General features: G+C 41.2%; 1 protein-coding gene across 7 annotated transcripts; it reads right to left on the bottom strand.

Moving 5' to 3' along the window:
* Positions 1-1,779: 1,779 nt before the first annotated feature.
* On the bottom strand, positions 1,780-20,896 carry CYSLTR2 (cysteinyl leukotriene receptor 2). Of its 7 annotated transcripts, XM_014537209.1 has the most exons (6): positions 20,805-20,896; positions 20,047-20,122; positions 18,363-18,416; positions 17,141-17,238; positions 4,295-5,328; positions 2,692-3,178 (listed from the first exon to the last, which is right to left on the bottom strand). In XM_014537209.1, the coding sequence occupies exon 5, from the start codon at positions 5,325-5,327 to the stop codon at positions 4,311-4,313; it is 1,017 nt and encodes a 338-aa protein (XP_014392695.1). In that variant the 5' UTR covers position 5,328; positions 17,141-17,238; positions 18,363-18,416; positions 20,047-20,122; positions 20,805-20,896; the 3' UTR covers positions 2,692-3,178; positions 4,295-4,310. The 7 variants fall into 7 exon arrangements, 6 of the variants coding, with proteins under 6 accessions (XP_014392695.1, XP_014392693.1, XP_014392694.1 ...); XM_014537207.1 differs by having other exon boundaries at positions 2,692-5,328; positions 17,141-17,235; XR_001361508.1 differs by lacking the exons at positions 2,692-3,178; positions 4,295-5,328; positions 17,141-17,238 and adding an exon at positions 1,780-1,882.
* Positions 20,897-21,882: the final 986 nt, after the last annotated feature.

Below are 21,882 nucleotides of genomic sequence, written 5' to 3' on the forward strand. Positions count from 1 at the left end.
CTGCCTCTATCTACTTGGGGATGAAATGTCCTCAGAGGAAGAATTTCCCATTGGTATATTCCCTGGATTACCCCCCTTTCACCCCATTCTCCCCTGATAGAGTCTCTACTTTCAAGTCTTTTTCCAAGAATAAAAATGAGTTCTCTATGGAAAGCCACCGCCTTGCCTATCTCCCCCTCCTAACCTGTTTTGGGCCAGTTTGCCATTATTTCTACTTCAGAATAAATTGAAAATCAGCTCAATTAAATTTAAAATAGAGAATTGGTCATATAAAGCACAGTTTCAGTATCACAGTTATACTAAAGTTTACACAACAAAAATCCTTTCTCCCAGTTGAACAGTTTATGTACTTGCTTGGGGGGTACCTAACCTCTCAAACAAAAACAAATGGTGTCTGAAACCCTGGAAGGTTTTCACTTTGGTAAATAAAGAGTCCCATTTTGTTTTCTTCCTCAAGGACAACATTGTTCACCAAATGAGAAAATGAGATGCTTCACCCTGGCTAGAAAATGTCTTGAAAAAAGGAATAATAAGTCATTAAGTGCTCTCGCTCTCTCTCTCTCTCTTTCTCTCTCTCTCTCCCCATTTTGTCTTCCTCAAGGACAACATTGTTCACCAAATGAGAAAATGAGATGCTTCACCCTGGCTAGAAAATGTCTTGAAAAAAGGAAGAATAAGTCATTAAGTGCTCTCGCTCTCTCTCTCTCTCTTTCTCTCTCTCTCTCTCTCACACACACACACACACACACACACACACACACACACACACACACTATAGACTTAAGGACACTAATAAATTGCAACCCCTGCATTACTGCTCATGCCAAGGGCCTTGGTTGCTCTTAGTTATTTCCAGTTTTATATGGACTATCTTATACTTCGTTGTTGAGTTGTTGAGATTTCTAGTTGTCATTTGAAAACCCCCTGTAACTTCTTCAAGTGCAGCATCTTTCCACCTTCCTTGGCTGCAGGGCCTGCTGCTTAGGTACAGGCCATGCCCAGCATGGATGCCTGGCTGGCTGGCCGTTCTCTTTCCAACTCACTGAAGGGCAGGGTATGTGGCTTCTGCTAGCCTCATTTACTTCTTTTCCAGCTGAGTGTTCAATGGTTTAACCCAAACCTCAATTCTAATTGTAGACTCATATCATCCTCACTCGGAGCAATCCTTTCTTTCCTGATTTCGTTTAGAAGCTGAGGGTGTGATCTGAGTAGGTCTTACCAAAAGGAAGCTTATGACTTTTGTTAGTTGAGTTGGGCAGGAGAGATTCTGTTTCTTCTCCTGGATACAAGTAAAGAAGTATGTAGCCCCAAGCTGCTTGCAATCAGCTTTTTCTTGAGGGGCCTTGGCCATGGAACCAAGCCAACACCTGGAGAGGGAGGCTCACAGAACCCTGACTGAACAGAGCCAACTTCTTTTTGTTATGTTTCAGTTATGTGAGATAATGATTATTTAAGCCACTTGGAGTTGTGTTTTCTGTTACTTGCAACTAAAAAAATATCCAGATCTTTCAAATCACATCTGGCCCCAGGAAGTGACACCCCTCCCATGGCAGAGGTGGATGGGCATCCCTCAGGGTTCCAAATCCAAGTCTAGTTCTTTTCTGCTTTTCTTTCTCCTATCAGTATTCAATTTCCATTTCTGGGGGGATTTCTTTTTTTCTTCCTCATTTAAAAAAAAGACAACACAAATAACTAATTTGAAAATTTAATTTTAACTTAATTTTTATTTTATTTCAACAATTCATATTTGCAAGTTACACAGTTAAATAGTTCTTAAAAGGAGAAGAGAAGTTTCGGCCCTATCCTCTCACCTGCAACTTCTCTCCAGAGGTACTCCCTGTCAGTTCTTTTCACTGTTTCTTCTGGACTTCAGCTCCTATTGCTAAATAAATTTTTATACAGTTATTTATTAGTTTCTAGCTTTAGTTATATATTCTCTGTGATGCAAGATGGGGATTTAGTTTGCTAACACTCCTCCTCTCCCTCATACAAATCCTCTCCCCCTCATTTCTTAAAAAAAGTTTATATCATAATATTTTGTTATTTACATTATTCTATATATAAATGTTATTCACAGCTAAACCATGCACTATATTATTTCCTTTCTTTAAAAAAAAACAGGTTTTCCCTAGTATTTAATAATTGCATTGTCTTTTCACTTGCTATTTTTCTATTTATCTTCACTAGTTCATCCTAGGCTCTCTAAGAAAAATATAAATCGCTCCATTGTTTACAAACCAATTTGTTTCATGTGTGTGGTTTTTTGCTACATACCAACAGCCTGGGAATTCTTTTCACCTTTCTCCTGTGTTGGATTTCTTGTTTCCTACACTGTTATGTTTTCCTCTATCCTAGTTTAACCTGCTATTTTGGAAAAGCACATCCTCCAGTAGATTTCTGATCAAAAGTGCAAAGGTGATAACAAATTTGAGACCTCTCATACTTAAAATGTCTCTGTCTATCTTCTCATTTATTTGTTGGTGTTTTCCAAGTCTGACCATTTTTCTCCAATGTGTAGTGGTCATTGAATATTCATAATTAAGACTGAGACTTTAACATGTTAATAGATACGCTAGACAATAGGGCAAGCCCTGGCCTTTGTGTTGGGGAATCCCCACTTTTTCTCCAATGTGTAGTGGTCATTGAATATTTATAATTAAGAGTGAGACTTTAACATGTTAATAGATAGGGCAAGCCCTGGCCTTTGTGTTGGGGAATCCCCAACAGTCTGTATATGTTGATCTTTTTTCTTGGGATGGGCAGTTTTTTCATGGGAGGATCCTCCAGGCTCCTGTCTTGACAGGCTACAAGTCTGTCATCATTCTGGCTGCTGAGTAAGGGAAGGGTTCTGGGGCTCTTGTTTACCATGAAGGCTTTGATGCATTTCCTCCCAAGCTGCAGAACACCACCTCCCTCCCACCCTCCACTGTGCCCGAAGTCAGCAAATCAGAAGAGAAAACCTCCATCTTCAGTCTTCTCGTAAGAGTGAGGAAGGGTAGATGCCTGCTTGGAGAAGAGAACTGTTATTCTTGACTCTCAACCAATCTTCCTAGAGGTTTTCAGGGGGAACAGGGGAGGAAGCAAGCACCCAGCCAACCAGTCAGAGAGGTTTTTAACTCTTATGATCTGTGTGAACTTGAACAAGTCTCTCGATTTCTCTAAACTTCAGTTTCTTCATCTGTAAAATGGAAACACAGGGCTTTGGTGTGAGCATTAAATGGGATCAATGAGTGTGAAGTGCCTGTCACAGTCTGCCCAGCATAAAGAGGGCACTCCTTTGGACATACAGTGGTCATGATGGTAGCAGTTGTAGTCCTTAGCTTTTCTACAATCTCAAAAGGAAAGCCACCCTACTTATGTTCTGCCAAAGTTTTAATAAAATTTCAGGGTATCACAACCTTTGCAACTTGTCCTCCACGCCGCCCTCTCTGAGCACCCAACCAAACCTTTAGAGCCACCTCCTCCATTTTGACCCCCAACCCAATGGATTAACATGCAAGACTGAGAACTTCAGTGAAGTCAGTCAGAGCCCAAATCTCAAAAGTAAAACTGGTCCCCCTTCTCCCTTATTCTACGCAATGCCCTCCGTCTTTCTCTTATTTCCCCTCTCTTTCTTATCACTCCTGGAAAAAGAGAAGAGAAAGGAACCTTCCTGCCTTCAGTGTGCCAGAGTCCCTCTCCCAGTGCAAAGAGAGATTCCTCCTTCCCACCCTTCTCACCAGTTCTCTCGTGCCCTTGTCCTTCTTCCCCATTTTTCTCTCACTGCTCATTGGGACCTTGACTCTGGCTTTGTTGGAGGATAGTCTTTCTCTTCACAATCAAGGTCATTTCCCTAAATTCTTAGGATACTTTTTTTTTATCTGCTCTGGACCTCCAGCAACTTTGTTAATTGGCTATATCTCAGGGGGGATTGAATAAGGAAGAGGAAATGAAGGAGCTGGATAAGTTGGGGTTATCTTAAAGTTAAGAATTTAGAATCCTTGATGGGCCATCTAGTACAGAATCTGATGAAAAGTAGCACCCACTGTACTTGGCATTTTGTCTCTGTCTGACACTTCAGATTGCAAAACTCTAGTAAAGAGTGTCCCTACTATGTTCCTCATGTGCCTCAACCACTGAAAATGCACCTAATGAAATTTTTGAAGTAGGTCTTACTAGTAAAAGTCATGGTGAAGTAATTGTTGGGAAATAGCCTTTGTTGGGAATGATGTAAATACATGGTCACTTGGAAACTACGTTTTAATAAAAGTGGATAGAGAAATATAAGAAAAAACCTCACTTAATAAGCTCTTACATTCTTATTTCCTTTTTCAACCACAGGCAACAAGAACGCTGCACTTTGTTCTCTGTGCATGCCCTTTTCTGAATGTAAACCTTAGTCTGTCCTTAAAATTCTCCCCAGCAAAATAATAAAGCAAAGGGTTGAGGCAGCTATTAGCAGCTGCCAAGGCCAGTGTGATGATCACAGCTTTTTGCAGCCAGTCTGTGCATGTACCCACTTTCCACACAACCAAGTGGAAGGTTCTCAGTACATGATAGGGCAGGAAACACACGAGGAAGATGATCAAGGCGATGACGATGGTGACAAGCGCCTTCCTGTGAGAAGCCCGCAGCCCCGATTTTGGGACCTCCACCTTTAACAGGGCTCGAATAATCAGCAGGTAACAGATGCTGAGCATGCAGAATGGCAGCAGGAAGCCCACCGCTAAGGCGATGTAGTTCATGATCTGCAGTTTAACAATTTTATTGAAATTCAGCTCTAAGCATGATGTGACATTACCCTTCTGCTCAGAGCCATTCTTCAGAAGTACTGTGGAAGAAGCCATGATGAGGATCCAGATGATCCCACATAGAACCCAGGCACTTCTGATTCTAGTGACATGGAGGAGCCGGAAGGGGTGAACAGTTGCCAGGTAGCGCATAACACTCAGCACAGTCAGGAAATAAATGCTGCTGTACATGTTGACATACAGGGAGTAAGACATAATCCTGCAGGCCAGGTCCCCAAATATCCAATCGGAGCCTCTGAGGTAATAGTCAACCCTGAAGGGCAGTGTGGTTATGAACAAGAGATCAGAAATGGCCAGGTTCAGCATGAAAATATTCACAGATGTGGACTTCTTATAAGGCTGCAGAAAAACATATATGGAAAAGCTATTTCCCAAGGCTCCCAGGACAAATATTATCAGGTACACAATAGGATAAAAATCCCTCTTGAATTTTCCAATTAGGCAGTCCTTGTGGCTGTTGTTATTGCTGAAGGTGTCATTGGGTTCCATTTCTGATATGGAAGTGGATAGAGGCAAAGACATAAGTTTTCTCTCCATGCTGGATTAAAAAAAAAAAAAGACATAAAAGTTACTTCCTGCTCACTGCTTACATATTTCCAGGTTTTAATGAAGTGTGGAGAAATACTAGTTTTTCTTTGAAACATAAATCAAAAACATATTAGCTCATATTTACTATATGCTCCATTATATTTCATGATAAAATTCTAGGATACAGAATATACATTAATTTATTTGATTGGAGCTGAAGCCTCAAACTTGAGAGACTTTTGGCCTAGTGTCCATGTTGATGTGAATGTCCTGCAACACTGTGGCCTAAATCTACTGGACAGCAGATTTCTGATTACCATCAATGGAAGACAGAAGGAAGTGGCACAACATTTTCCAAGTGCTGGAAGGAAGGCTCTACCAACCTAGAGTTCTATATTCAGCAAAAACATCCTTTAAGTGTGAAGGCAAAATCAAGACATTCTCAGATGATAGACAGCTAAGAGAATTTGTTGCCAGCAGGCCTACTTTAAAGAATGAAGAAAAGAATTCCCCAAACAGAAAGGAATCAATAAAAGAAGGAGCCATGGAATATCATAAAAGAAGAAAGAACACAATAAGCAAAAATATAGGTAAATGCAATAGGACTGGTTCTTTGAAAAGATCAATATAATTGACAAATCTATAGCAAGATGAACAAAAGAAAAATAGAGCCAACACAATTTACTGTTATCAGGAATAAAACAGGGGACATCATTATAGGCACTGCAGACATCAAAAAGGTAATAAGGAAATAAGGCAATACTATGACCACCTCGCAAACATAACCTTGACAACTTCAGTTAAATGGATTAATTACTCAAATAATCCAAATTATCCCAATGCACCCAATATGAAATAGGTAATTTGACTATTAAGAAAATTAAATTCTTAATTAAAAATTCTCAAAAGAAATTGCCAATACTAGATGGTTTCACTGAAGTATTCTACCAAACATTTAAATAAGAATTAACACCAATTCTATACAATATCACCCAGAAAATAGAAGAGGAGGATACCTACCCCAATTTATTTTATGAAAAAACCTACACAAGGCTACAGATCAATAATCTTTATGAAAATAGATGTAAACATCTTAGCAAATAGATTTTAGCAATATACAAAACAATTTTTTTACACCATGATGAAGTAGGGCCTGGAGTACCAGGGCCAGAAAGAGGAGTCCCCACAACAACTGGCTGTGAAAATCAGTGGGGATTCTGTCTGGCCCGTTGAGACCGAAGGTTGTTTGAAACCCAGGCATCCCTTAGGGCCTGCAAATAGACTCACTCACTTGCAGGCACTTACCCTAGGCTCCGGCAGAGGGACAGTGGCTTGGGAGTGCCAGAGATGTACTGGAGGGACTAAATGGTATGGCTTCGGGGCAAGGTAGGGAGGACAGCTGCCATTGTCTCTGTGTTAAGCCTTCCTCCTACACATCCAACAGGCAGGCACCATCTTTCTTGTGTTGAGCCCTCCCCTCAGATGGCCCAATCTGAATCTTTTAAAAACTGTGCATTAACCCACCTCAACAAAATGCTTGTGCTGAGGTTTTTACCACCCTGTCATTAAAACCCAACACTTTAGGAGTGGGAACAAAGGCTAGGCCTATCCTGGATAAAAACAGTTTCTTCATTTTCTTCAAAGGCATTCCAGACTGCTTAGCGGGACATGTTTGACTTTACTAAAGGAACCTGTGAATGAAGACTCATTTCTGTTGTGATAGATAATTCTTAAACTCCCAATACCAGTATAGTCTTGGCCTCACTGGGATACTTCTCACCCACCTGTCACACACTAACTTAGCCTGTGAAATAAGGATAATTGTTAGAGACTTTTAGAATTTTGAACCATCAGCTCTTCAGTGAACCATCACAGAAACCTCTGGAAAAGGTAAGCACTGCTAAGCGAGAGAACTCTCAGGACTAATAACTGACTCCCAGGTATGCCAACTGTGCAGTCAGCTACCACCAGAATTGAGACAATGCAACTGGAAAGGATCATCCAAAACTCATCTCTGACCCTGGAAAAAGCCATAAATTATATAACGTCTCTGGGAGTTGACAAAGGTTCTTTCCTTAATCAAACTCCAGCCAAGCTCCTCTGAGCTCTCTTTTCAACTAGGATTCCTTGGCCTATAAAGACTCCAATAAAACATTAACATAGCTCAAGGCCACGTCTGTATGATGACCCTAACCTCCCCTTCTTACACAGCCTGAGAAACTCAAGGCTGTCAAAAGAATTTACTGTGTGACCCAGCTAACAGCTGAAGATTGGCCCCTGCCTCCCAGCATCGATGGGAAGGTAGGAGCCTAACATGCATAACACCAGTTCGCAAACCTAGATGCGTTTGACATGGACCAAACTTCCCTTCCAACTTTTTATAATTTTTCAATTCCCTGACCTACTAAGCACTGCCTCTATTCATTCTTCTTTGAAAACATTCATTTATCTCTATAAAAATCAAAACTGAGTTCAGTTCTTGTTGGACTCTTTTCTCTATTGCAATAGTATATTACTGATTAAATCTGTCTCACTTTATTTGGTGTCCAGCTTTATCTGTGAAAAAGCCTAGGTTTAAATGTAAATTTATTAGGCAGAGTTGTCATGGATAATGACATAGTCCTTAATTTCTTCTTAGCCAGTCAAAGAGAAATTTATGTAAGAGTAAACACCTCTTATTACAACTGCATAAATACTACAGAACAGCCCATGACTCGGGTGGGGTGTTGGGGAAGCTTCCTGAATATATAGAAAAGAATAGGTAGATTTTGGGGGACATATTTTTGTTGTCTGGCTTCCTGTTTTTCAGAATCTGTTTTAAAAATTAATAACCATTTTTGTTTCTGCAATGTCTTGCTTTCTTGAATCTTACTCCAAAATTACTTAACACAACCACAAATCCTATAACTCCTCACATCTTCATACTGAGACATCCCAGTTTCCCAACGTGTACATTCTCTTTTGATACAATAAAACAATAAATCCAACTTTATTCAAATACAGGCATGTTCCTAATGCCCTTGGACTAGAGGACACTGACTGGGAAAATCCATGTAATAGTCTAAAGAATAAAAAAGTATGGAAAAACATTAGTTAAATTAACCTACCAAAAGGTGGTTTGTAAGTATATTTCTGATGCAGTATGGATGTTTTTCAATCCCCCTTCAGAGATCTATGTGAAGATGTGACTTAGACAACATGGTTTGCATATAAATTATGTCAAAAAAGAACAGCATTTTTTTCTTTAACTTAGCAATTCCAAAAGTATCTTCCAAAGAATATGAGTTACATGCGATGCGCTGTAATGTGGCCTCCATGTTTAAATCAGCCTGAGAAACACAGCACGCTCTAGAATTCTTCCCTTGCAGATTCATAAGCCATGTTAACAGCTCTGTGAGGCTCTGAAGGGGGGAAATGTCTGATTTATACAGGGTAGACTTCCTTTTTCTTTTTTTTTTTTACTCTGAATACTTTTTTGCACATTAACACATACTTCTATCCCACATAACTAATATTTTACACAGTCTTACTTGTGAAATGCTGATGTTATTATAAAATATATCTGGAAGATAGTTTTGATAGACAAGAAAGAAAAACCTCTACCCGCCCACCCACCACTCCCCAATGGGCCAAATCAACAAGCAAGTGTTCAAGTGTTTGGAGTCAGGAAGCTCTAAGCACTTTAGACTAAATTAGAATTTTTGAGCATCCATTACTTCATTTATAAAATGGAGATTGTATTAGTTTCCTAGGGCTGCCTTATCAAAGTACCACAAATTGGGTGGCTTAAAACAACAGAAATTTATTCACAGTTCTGGAGGCTAGAAGTCTGAAATCAAAGTGTCAAGCAAGGCCATGCTTCCTTCTAAGTCTCTAGGGAGGAATCCTTTTTTGCTTCTTCTAGCTTCTGGTGTTACCAGAAATCTTTGTCATTCCTTGGCTTATAGATGCATCATTTTAATCTCTTGACTCTGTCACATAATGTTTTTCTTATGTCTTCCCATTATCTTCCCATTATGTATTTTGTGTCTCTGGGTCTTGTCCTCTTCTTAAAAGAATGCCAGTCATTGGGGTAGAGTTCATCTTAGTTTAGTATGATCTCATCTTAATTAATTAAATCTGCCAAGGTCCTATCCTCTATAATAAAAGGCTAATATGCAAATTGTCCCCTCGACTGGGAGTTCAACCAGGGTGGGGCCAGCCAGCCAACCTCATGCATCCCCTCCCCACCGGCCGGTCTGGCCCGATCGGCCCCGATTGGGGCAGGCAGGCTGGACCCCACCCATGTACGAATTTGTGCACCGGGCCTCTAGTTTCTCAATAAGGTCACAATCACAATTACCTGGGTTTAGGACTTGGACTTAACTTTTGGGGGGACATAATTCAACCACAACAGTGATATATAACATCTATTTCATAGAGTTGTTGTAAAGACTAAATGAGAAAGAGAGAGTGCAAGAGCACTTCACAGAGTACATGGCACTGGTAAGTGTTCCATAGCTGCTTCACTCTCTTGAATAGTACATGATCTAGCTTCAACATCTGTCATTCCACTGACCACGAGAATGAGTTGATGACCTCAATTCTCACATTCATATAGGGTATAAAATGTAGATTTCTCGCCCTAGCCAGTTTGGCTCACCAGATAGAGCATCGGCCTGCAGACTGGAGGTTCCCAGGTTCGATTCTGGTCTAGGGTTGTGGGCTCGATCCCCAATAGGGGGCATGCAGGAGGCAGCCAATCAATGATTCCCTCTCATCATTGATGTTTCTATCTCTCTCTCTCTCTTCCTTCCTCTCTGAAATCAATAAAAATATATTTTTTAAAAAAGCAGATTTCTCTTGGTGTTTGCTAGAAAAGCATACTCTACAAAAATACTGATTGCTCTTAGATTATTCTGACATATTTATGATGAAAATCTCTCAAAAATCACTCCACTCCTTTACTCTGAGTCTCTGCCTACCAGGAATTTTCTGATAACCCATCTTCTTAGGCCTCTCTGGAAGAGTGAACTATGGATTGTGAACTAGAAAATTCCAATAAAGGGAAAGTAGAATCCCCCATTATAAATACACAAATCAGAATTTTGGGTTAAAAATTTGTTCCATATGAGTTTGGTTTCTGTAAATTGATTTCTTGAGGCTTAGGAGTAGACTGACAACATGAAGTTTCTCATGTACAGAGCTGAGGGTCATATCCTATTTCTGAAACGACCAAGGGCCTTAATGCTGATTGCACTGATGGTGGCTCTCTCCTTTTGATCTGTTTCAACAGCAAATCTGAGGTTTCTACCTGGGTTATAAGAAGAATGGTGAGGACATTAGCTGAATAAGAAGCACATATTCTAGAGCTCATGAGACAGAACAAGGCTGCTGATACAGTTCAGGGAGATAGCCATGAAGAGACTGGAAGTCTGGAAGCCTGACTTGAGAAAGGGAATACAACAAAATCAGAAGCTTGGAGATAGTGTTTTAACCAATTTCATAGAGAACTGAAGTTTCTATTGGTTGGCAGGACCAGGACAGAAGGATCAAACCCCAAATCAGAAAGGACAGTGTTGCAATACTAGAGTTCATACAGGCAGCAGGCACAAACCAAGTCTGTGAGGCAAACATGGATTTGGATTAGATGTCACAATTATGTGACAGCTCTGGATGGGCATAGCACTAGAGTCAGGGTTAACACACAGAGCTTAGGGGATAGGAGACAAGGCAAGGGAGTTGAGACTGGTATGTGACCAGCCAGATAAATTTTCATGGAAGTGCTCTATTACAAAAGGGCTTTTTTTGAAAAGGATGGAGACCTGTCCCTATGGCCATATAGAACCTCTTTAATCTAAAGAGCCTGACCATAGAACCTGGATTGGGACAGAATCCTAAAGAAAACTAAGAGGCCAAGGAAAAATCTGAATTAGTACAAATAGACTTGAAAGCAATCAAGTCCTTAAACTTTTTGACCATGAAGACCACCACTTCTCCCATCTCAAGACCAACAGGGCTTGTGTATTGTAATGAGAAGGCAGCCTGGGGTGTGGCAAACCTTTAGGGATGCTGTCAGCTACAGAAGCTGGGGGAAAGTCCCTTATCATAGGCAGAGCATGGGATCCAGCAGGCATGACCCACAGACAGGGTCATCAAAAAAGATGGTAACAGGTGGTCCACTAGGGAGTTGAGGGGTGTGGGGGATCAAAAACAGACTCTAGGGATTCCTTGAACAACTGGGGAGGAAGGAAGAATTCATGGGGAGGTCAGTGTGCAAGCAGCCAGACCCTTTACTGCCAAGCCACAATGCAAAGAGAGGACTTTAGACCTGAGAGGAGGCCTGGCCAGTGCAGGCTGGTCCTGAGTCTTGAAGAGCCCAAATGTTGGGCAAAGCCTTGGACACAGACACTCAGACTGCAGATGCTAAAACAGGGGTCCATTTCCCTGAATGAGGTAGAGACCAAACCTCAGGCACAAGAGCGATGCCCAATTTTAGAGTCAATGCACAAGATCAGATCAGATCATACCCAAGGTTTACGCTGAGTCCCAGAGTTGCCTCATTTCCTCTGCCTGAGATTAGGATTGGTTCTGGGCTCCCTCGGGGGCTGCCAGAAAGTAGAAGTGGTGGATAACTGCCAAACTGCCAAGGTTGCAGGGAGAAAATAACTACAGAGTCTGCTTTGAATACAAAAGCCTCTTAACCCATGTGAAGCTAAAAAAGGAAACTATACAAACACCCTTCCTAGAAGCTTTATTTAGCTAACAGCACAGGCTAACAGCAGGGCTAACTCAACCAAACTTCCATTTAGTTCAACACTTCCTCTTGAGAAACCTCTGAAACATTGTGATGGTTCCTTCCTGCCAACACAAAATATATTTGACTACACTACACTGCAACCTTTCACTAGACTGTATTTAAAAAGAAAGAACGAACGAACGAAAGAAAGAAAGAAAGAAAGAAAGAAAGAAAGAAAGAAAGAAAGAAAGAAAGAAAGAAAAGAAAGAAGAAAGAAAGAAAGAAAAAATCACCTGCTAGATGTGGCTGTAAAAACCAGCCAGACCAATTAAGTATGTGATAGAAAGCTGAGAAATATATGAACAGGTAAATTCAAGGGAAATTTGGAAATAAATCAAGAGCATAATTTCTATTGCCTTAGAGAGAGAAGAGAGAGTGTGCATAGCTTTCTGTACTGACAGTGATCTCGGGACAAAGAAAGAATGAAGGCTTTGTCTCCTGCAACTCTACTGGTAATAAAACAACAAAGAAGAAACAGTGAGAATCAGCAGCAGATGGAGGTGCCATACTTCAGCTAAGGATAAATCCAAATGTGCTGCTGGACCAATTGAAATCTGAGGAGGGTGAATAGCTTGCATTGATGCTGACTGTTTTCATGATCATCGCAAAGCTGCAACTGTCCTGAACCTCACAGATGTTATTTTCCTTTTTACTTAGAAAAAAATATATTTTTGATGCATTGACAGGAGAACTTGTCGCAAAGTCCTCCCTCACCGTCAGCACTGACTGGGACTGTGAACCCACAGATGTGCTCACCTTCAGTTCTCAGATCTGGGCTTGTGATCTGCACTCTGAACCTCAAGACTGAGGCAGACACACTAACATGGACATACCTAGAAGAGCAGCAAGCGATGTGCAATTAGTCAACCAGCTGCCGTGACATTGTGGTAAACTGCTAAAGAACAGATAATGTTCTGGAGAATCAAGGTTGGTGCAGTGTGCATCATCTTTACAAGGCATATTAGTGGTGGCATTTTGTGCAGAGCAGTCCCTACGTAAAGGGCAGCAGCACCTCATTGGAAGGAGAACTGGTAGACCTGCCATGCCAGCAGCTTCCCTGATTGCTACTAGGTGATGTTCTGAGTCCTCTGTTTGGCCACTGTTTCTGGGCCTTTGAACTCCCACAAGGAAAATTCTTCTAGTAAAATTGACATCAGGGTCCTTGTCTGTCTGACCTCATCAGCCACGCCTACTATCCCTTACTGCAAGTCCCCCAGCTTTGGCCAAACCTGCCTAAGGACTCTGGGAAAGCATGCTTCCTCTATCAGCCCACCTCCACCTCCACCCCCACCTTCACTTCCACCTCAAGCCACAAATGCTTGTGTATTTAACAAGGAGCTATAGCCAACCTGTACTGCATTTACTCTGTGGTAGGCACTCTGTGAAGATCTTTTGTATATTAACTCAAGTAACCAGGATGGGTGAGTTCTTGGGCAATTATAGACAGAGGTAGCTGAGGACCATGGTGGGGCTCCAGTGGGGGGTCCACAGTCAGGTGAAGATGAACTGATAGTGGGCTGAGCAGTCAGGAAATGGAAAACCGTAAGTCCTCAGGGCCACGGAAGTCAGGGAAGGAGTGGAGGTCCAAAGGCAAGACGTGAAGATCAGATGAGAAAAGAGAGGAGAATCAGCTGCTGAACAGTAACAAATGACCTTAGCCTACTTATGTATAATTCAGGGTCTCTGTGGTGGTGGGGATGGGGCAGGGCAGCTATTGCTGGGCATTAAGAAGAGGAAGATGAGATAGAAATGACAACAGTGTGTCCAGTGATTTAGGACGTTAGGCATAAAAGGACAAGGAAATAAAGAAATTTGAATAGGTCTCGAAGTTAGAGGAAAGTAGCATTTGATTGACCACCTGCTATGCATAGTGAATACATTCTTTCATTTACAACTCAAAATAATCCTAAGGGACTATCCTTACCAGCCTCCTTTTCAAGGTGAGGAAGCCAACCCTTAAAGAGTAATGGTTATACAGCTAGAAAGTGAGTGGGTGGGAAGTCAAACTAGGTATGCTGGGCTTCAAGTACAGAGCACATTCTACTCTAGTGTGATTCAGGAGTGTGGAGTTTTAAGATACAGGAGGAGAAATGAACAGAAGAAGAAAATGAAGGCACTTGGGGGAGATGGGCTGAGAGTAAGAATCACGGTGTCTCCAGAGAAAAGAAGATTGCATCTTCCCTGGCTGACTCAAACTTTTCCTCCAGCAAGAAACCCTTCACAGTTGCAGGGCGTGAGAGTGACCTCTCCTCTCACTGTGGTCACTTTATCAGCTACTGCAACTTTATCAGTTTCCTGTCCCTGGGCTTCCACAGCCCCTCCCCCCACTGTCCAATCAATGCTAACCTTCTTATTGCTAAGTTCTTTGATACTTTTATCCCCACTAACTACTCCCCCCTTAAATCAGACTTTCTCTTGGTCTCCTCGACATTGCGTTCTTGAATCATCTCTTATTGTTTGGCCAGTCTTTCCTTCCAGGCTGCTGTTCTCTTTGCCTGTCCCCTAATTGTTGATGTTTTCCAAGGTTCTGTCCTTGATCCTCTTTCCGTCTCTGTTCTCAAGCCCTTGCAAAAACTCATCAACTTCTCTGGCTTCAGTTACCATCAAGGCCCCTAAATTAATCAGGCTCCCTCAGCTCTTCCTCCCCACCTCTGGATTGCAAGAAACAGTTCCATTGCATGTTTCATAAATGCTTCAAATTCAAAATGCCCCAAGTTTTCTTCCAAACTGCAGCTCTCATTTCTTTGTAAAGGCTTCCAGACTTAGCTCCCTGAAGTTGTACAGAGAAGATACAACCCTCTGGATTGGAAGATTCTACATGTTTGTACCTCAAAATCCCAGAGGCCCCAGATTGCTTGGATCATTCTGCTGCTCCAATTGTCTTCCATGCTATCTCCCTTAAAGTTCCTCAAAATGCCCCGAAGTGCACCACCAAGCTAACGTCCCTTTGCCTTCCCAATATCATTTGTTTCCCCAGGTCTCATAACTGTAAAATCAACACCTTGGGCCCATTAGTAAAAGGGATATTTGGAGAACTGCTGAAAGCCAGTAGGTGTTTAATAGTTATGGCTCTGGAAGTTTCCTGAGAAGGGAATTCTTTAGTCCACTTTCTCTGTCCTGCAGAGCTTCTCTTCAACAATTCTGGGGCCCAGAGAGACTTCTTAGCCAGACCCCTGGGGCCTGATTATTCACCCTGCAGGATGACTGCCGTTTCCCCTCTTGGGTCTCTGCAGTTTTACTGTCTAATATTTGTCCTCTGGTTAGGACTCCACATTTGGATGTTGTAAAGCTCATAAAGCCCTGTCCTCCCAGTACCCAAACAAATAGTGTCTGACTTGCCCTGGAGCTTAGCAGACAGAAAATGTGCTGTGTTGCCCACGGTGTTACCACGGGATCCTAAAGTAACCTGAAGCCCCTAAGAGACAGTCTTTGGAAGCTGTCTGTTTTCCATGGGGGAAGGCCTGCATGAGATCTTGCAGCCAGGGTGGGAAGGTGTTCACAAGCAATTGTCACAACAGGCAGAGAATCCCTGTGGGAGACCGAGTGCACTGAGCAGTTTCTCCCTTGTAATGGCCTAACCTAATTGGCTTCTTTTATAAGCAAACTTTCCAACACTGCGCCCCCCCCCCCCCCCCCCCCTACCCCCCCAACACACACACACTCCTTCACCATCTCTCCTCAGATTTCTCAGGAATTAACCAGGATGGAGCCAGCGGGAAGAGGGATGTTGGTGATTTGTTGGTGTCTGTGGCCTGCCTCCTGACTAAGTTCCAAAATGCTCAGTGAAAGTTCAGAACTCCCTACAATAACTTCTGAATTTCATTAACCTGATTTCCTATTTTAGTTCTAAAGACCAGATATGCCCTATGATATTGTTTTCTAACTAGAACATTTTCTTGAAATCATTGTAGTTGTCAACTTTTCAGTGATTTCTCCCAGCTGCCCTTCCATAGGCGCCCTTCAACTTGCATCTGCCTCCCTCTTTTTCTAGCACCGTCCCTGACTCCTGAGAACCCATGGGAGCCACCTGAGCCTTGGTGCCTGGACTCTGCTGAAGGCTGCTAGGCCTTCTTGAAATATTGCCCAGTTTGGGGGTAGGACTGGACATGCAGCGCACATCAGCTATGACCTTCTTCCACTCAAAGGAGAACTTTGCTTAGACCACAGAACATGTGGTAAAATGACATCCACCATCACAAACAGACATGGACAGATAGAAGGAGAGGCACTCCAGAAGATGTGTATTGTCAGAGCTGCCATTAGGTCAAAGAGCTGCATGTGTAAAAAGTAACAATTTAGAAAGTTCTGGTGTGGCCAAACTGCCAGATCCTTTAAGCATCAGTGTTGGACTGATGGTTTAGCAATAGTTGGTCTTTTTTCTATCCTTCTCTGACAAAATTTCCCTCTCTGCTTGCTTGTTTGGTTAGTTTGCACATTCTCCTCTGACGTCCCTTACTTGAAAATTTCCCTGTGCAAAAAGATGCCAACAGATTATACACATAATAGGGAATAATTAGCCCCTAAAATTGGAGTTTTTACACAATTTGGTTCTTTTTATGTTATTTTGAGGGGACAAATGCTCCCAGAGAACAACTTATCCCCAGGGACATAGCAGGAGCTGAAGGTTGGCATCTGAGCACATGAAGGCTCTCTCTGCCTCTATGAGGAGATAAATGGCACTGTCTCTGACATCCCTTCCCACCTCTGTCTTTGCTAAATCCCCTTGTTTCATTCTCTAATATTTCCCAAAAGCTACCTTACTCCTATGTTCATCCTAACAATTAACACTCAGTCACCACAATAAACAAATGCATATCCAAAAACAAAAGATTTACCATATAAGAAGAGCTCCTTGAAGATATGACTTCATTTTTTAAGCATTATTTTGATTGTGCTGTCTTCTCTCTGACTTTCATAACTTTCCTCAGCTCTTCTTTGTTAATAGGACGTATGAGCCTATAATGCTGATTATGAATTTAATGTTATAAAACTATCTCAACCAATTTTTGTCATTTTTCTAGTGCACTTTATTAGTGCAACTTACCTTATTAAGGAAGATTGGAGGTATCTGTTATTAACCCAATTTCTGATCTAAGTAAGGCTGCAGAATCATTTGCATTTGAATCTTGATTCCCAAGTCTCCTAATTTCAAAGACAGAAGAAGAAAGGTAGTAGATCAGCAGGTATTATCTCAGAGGCCAAACTCCTTCCAATAATTTCTAGGGATTGTGTCAGCAAAAGGAAATTCCCCCCACCCTCCCCAATCAAAGTGACTAAATGACATGACTCAGGGGCTCCCAAAAGCCCACTAATTCAAATTAAAACCCCCTCTCTTTCCCTTCCCTCCTACCTAGGCATTAAATTCATTTATTAGAGCAAAAGAATTATTTACAAAGGTAGCTTGTTAAACATCATATGTTTCCTAGAATGATATAGAGGTATTGTGATATCATGAAAACCTAACAGGATCCAAATCCTGGCTCTTGCTAACAGTGTGAGCATTAGCAAGTACTCATCCTCTTGTTGTTACTGAGAGACCCAGAGGAGGCAACACAGGTGAAAGCCTCCTACATAGCTGCACCGAGCCTGGCACATCATGTACATCCAATGCATTATCATTCCTGTTGCAACCCTATGTTTTCCAGGAAAGAAATGCCTAAGAACTTTTTAGAATTCTGGGTATAAAATACATGTAAAGATAGTAAGAAACAAGCAGCTAAGGAGAGAATGTTTCCATATGTCTGGAAAACTTGAAAAACAGAGAATTAATTGCCTGGGAAAAGCCCCCAGGCAGCTGCCAGTAGCCTGGGATCAGTGGGCATCTGAAACTATAGAGGAGAGGGCAAGGAACAAAGCAAACTGCCAGCTTTCTCCTCCCCCAGACCATCCTGCTGCCCAGTATCTCCTGTGAGGCAGACCTGGCATCACTACCCACCTGTCTCCGTGAGGTCCTTCTGTCACAGGGGCCAGCTCAGGGCTTTCCTAGTCCCGGTGTGGTCTCACCCCCGGACGACAGAGAACACAGTCTGTCACGCCCAGCTTCTACTCTCACTGTTCTCAACCCATTTTCTACGTGGTGGCCAGAGTGACCTCTCCAAAATGAATATCTGACTACTTACTCTTCTGCTAACAAGGAAAGCCTCCTTCAAACATCTCAGAGAATTTATAAGGAAACAAAGTTATTGATTTTTGTTTTTGTATTTTTTGTCCCCCCCCCCCCAAAGTTATTGTTAAGGTAAACTCAAAATAAAAAGAAATCAACTTACCGTAAGGAATCTATGATGCCTCCAAGTACTCTGTAGACAATTGTGCTTTCTGTACTAGAGGTGCAAATGAGGCAAAAGGCATCTCTATAGTTTCACAGGATGACACTTACACGACACATATTTTTTTCTCATTATAAAAATCCTTTTTATAATGTACAGTACATTATAATGTACAATAGCCGTGGACTGGGTCCTTTTCAATTCTCCCAGTGTAAGTAATCTTTAAACTTCCAGAAACAAATAGGCTTTTCTCCTCCCTCCTCCCTTCCTCTCCTTCTCTCCACCCTTTTCCTCTTCCTGTCCCTCCCTAGCCTGTTTTCCCCTCCCTTGTCCTCCCCCTCTCCTGTCTTCCTTCTATTCTTCCTCAGATCTGCTTCCTCTCTTCTTTGAAACTTCTCCTTAAAACACTGAAGACACAAAAAGCTTCCGTGCCTGGCCCTGGCTTTTCCTAAAGACCCTTCCAACTTTGGGATTCTTTGGCTCCAACTGCTCAGGACCTCATTACTTTCTTTGTCAAAAGGGTGAACCCATACTCTCACCAAGTTATCAATCCAATAGGAGAAGTTTTCCTGTAAATATTGTCAAAGATGGTACTATTTTCTCCATGGGTCAATTAATACAAAGAGATTAATAGGTTCAGCAGAGATAAACATATGCTGTTAACTAAAGTCCACATTTATTCATGAATTAATTTATTTACACTTTCCCATTTATTCTTAAGGGAGCCATGTACTGGGTTTTCTGCAAGAACTCCAGCCTTGGGCATTCTTTGGTAAAAGGATGAGACCCTCACGAAAGTAACTACAATACAAAGAAGACAGTGGGTAATATCCAGAGAAAAGCACAGAGACAGTGCTGCGTTTTCTCACGGGGCTCTGATAAGGCTTTATAGCAAAGCTGAGCAACCCAGGCAAATGCTTGCCTTTCTCTGCGTTATCCAGCTAGGACACTGCATTTATCCAGCGCTCACTGGATAATTGCACTAGCTGAGCCCCTGTTAGACTTTCGTCTTCCAGGCTTAGTCTTGGGGAACTAGCACACCTCAGATGTCTGGTGTACAAGATAAACTAAAGAAGCAGAAGTTCCTGAGCCTGGAATGAATACACACGAGATTTTTTTAAATGTCCAAGATGATCCTGACACACACCAATGGAGTCACATTGCAAAAGTATAGCAGCTTTCTTCCAGACCAGGTGCTACTTAGATGATAGGGGTACACCTTAGGATGCCAGGTGGGTAGGGAGGCAGAATATTAACAGATCCTAGGCTAAATTTTGATACATTTAGAACATTCTGGAGTCTCAATGTCTCTAACTTTTAACCACTATATCTTGGAAGCAAATCAATTTCTTTAAAGCATTAGTAAATTGAAACTCTCAAGAAGATTCTCACCTCTACAGTTTATGTGATTGAGGTGGATGACAGAAATTTCTAGAAGTATTATATTTCCCACAAAGTACTATTGCATTATTCATACAGTGTTAAAAGGGAGATTTAGATGGTTTGCCTGAAATTTTACCTTTCTTTCCCTTGATTTTGTATTACTCCCAGGTATGTGTCAGAGATAGGAAAATATTTCAAATTACTTAGGTCAGTTGTTATTGTGTTGGCCATTAAAACAACTTGGGAACATTTAGGAAAAAAGAAAACTAAGAAACTACTATAAAATGACTGGCTGCCTTACCTTCAAAAGTTAAATTTCCCCTTTTCTAGGGGTAATTTTCTAATCTCCTCAGGATCAGCTAGAGTAGAATGTGCAGCTAGAGTAGAAAACCACTGATTGAGACCCCAAAAGGGTAATAAACAGGTTATAAACATATGCTCTCACATACACTTTCCCTGTCATTGTGCCTCTGAGTAATAACAATGAAATCTACAATCTCAAATTTAACCTCCTCCCTCCTCCCTCCAAAAATAAGACTCTGAATGGAAAAATACATCTTACATAATAAAATGACCCATTTATGAAAAATAGGAAAGATGCTATATAGCCCAAAATGAAGGTATAGTAAAGTACAATAAATCCTTTTAATGTAATGTTGTCCAGCAATATTAAATTGTGACTATCAAGAATTTATGGCCATGTGAAAAAATAAATATAAATATATCTATACCATCTGAACACAACTATGAAAACCAAACTAAAGTTATACACAGAAACACACAAAAGAAAAAGAATGTAAAATTAATACCACACACACACACACACACACACACACACACACACACACACATCAATGGAGGCTATTTCATCTGTGGCATTTGCTTCCTTACAATTTTTGGACTTTCTTAATATTTTCTAAACTATGTATATGGTAAGAAACAATTTTATAGTCAAACAAAAGTAACTTATTGTTCAAAAATAATTCTTCTGACCATGTCTAAAGTGACAAGCAAGGTATAAGTCTTAACAACAAACAAAACAAAGATAAAAATGCTCACCTGAGGTTTCTTTCTTTCAAGTGACTTAGCGTTTGTCTCTTCTGTCTCTCCTGCTTTCCTCCTCCAAGTAATTCAGCTTGCTCATTTAAAAGAAAAGTGAAACTGTGAGTTATACTTTATGAACAGTGTCAGCCAATAGCAAGAGAATAAGGAACTTTTCAGTCAGTGGGCCATCTGTCCTTCATAGAAACTAGGTATGGGTGTTGGCACTGGCTTCCTTCTCAAAAAGGAGAAAGATTTCCAGTTAGGAACTACATCTAAAAGAAGAAACCTAGATGAGCTCTGACTCTCTAAGGACTATTTTTATCAGCATCTTTTACAACAGATCAAGGGGATGTGATGGGCTGGAGTCAGTGGTTTTAAATGGCTTTTAGTTCTCCTAACTGGTTTTAGTTTCCACGACAACGGTAACATCAATATTTTAGCCTTAAGTATACAGCACTTTAGATCTTTTTAGAGCACTTTCCATCACCCACTTGCTTTATCAACTTACTTGCCCTCAGGCAAAGACCTTACCCAATCTGCTGAAAAATGCTTCATGGAAGACTACCAAAGACTGCTTCATTGCTCATGTCAAAGGTTCTTTCTTCATCTTCATCTTCCTTCCCCTAGTGCAGTGGTTCTCAACCTTCCTAATGCCGTGACGCTTTAATACAGTTCCTCATGTTGTGGTGACCCCCAATTTCATTGTTACAAATTGAACATAATTAACTTCTCTCATTCTCTCACAGCCAGCATTCAAGCCAAACCATTTCATTTGCTCTACCTGAAAAATATTTCCCAGATCCAACCAGTACTTACCTCCTTATTCTCATTAAAAATCCTCATCATTTCTAGGGTAGAATGTAGTAACATTAATCAAAAAATAAAAGGCACCCAAATTGGAAAGAAAGAAGTAAAATATGTCTGTTTGCAAATGACATACTATTATGTAGAAAACCGTAAAGATTACACACACACACACACACACACACACACACACACACCATTAGAACTAATAAATGAATTCAGCAAAGTTGCAGAATATAAAATCAACACATAAAACTCAGTTTTATTTCTATACACTATCAATTATGAT

Source organism: Myotis brandtii, unplaced genomic scaffold (genome assembly GCF_000412655.1).
Source record: "Myotis brandtii unplaced genomic scaffold, ASM41265v1 scaffold174, whole genome shotgun sequence".
NCBI classification, from domain to species: Eukaryota; Metazoa; Chordata; class Mammalia; order Chiroptera; family Vespertilionidae; genus Myotis; species Myotis brandtii.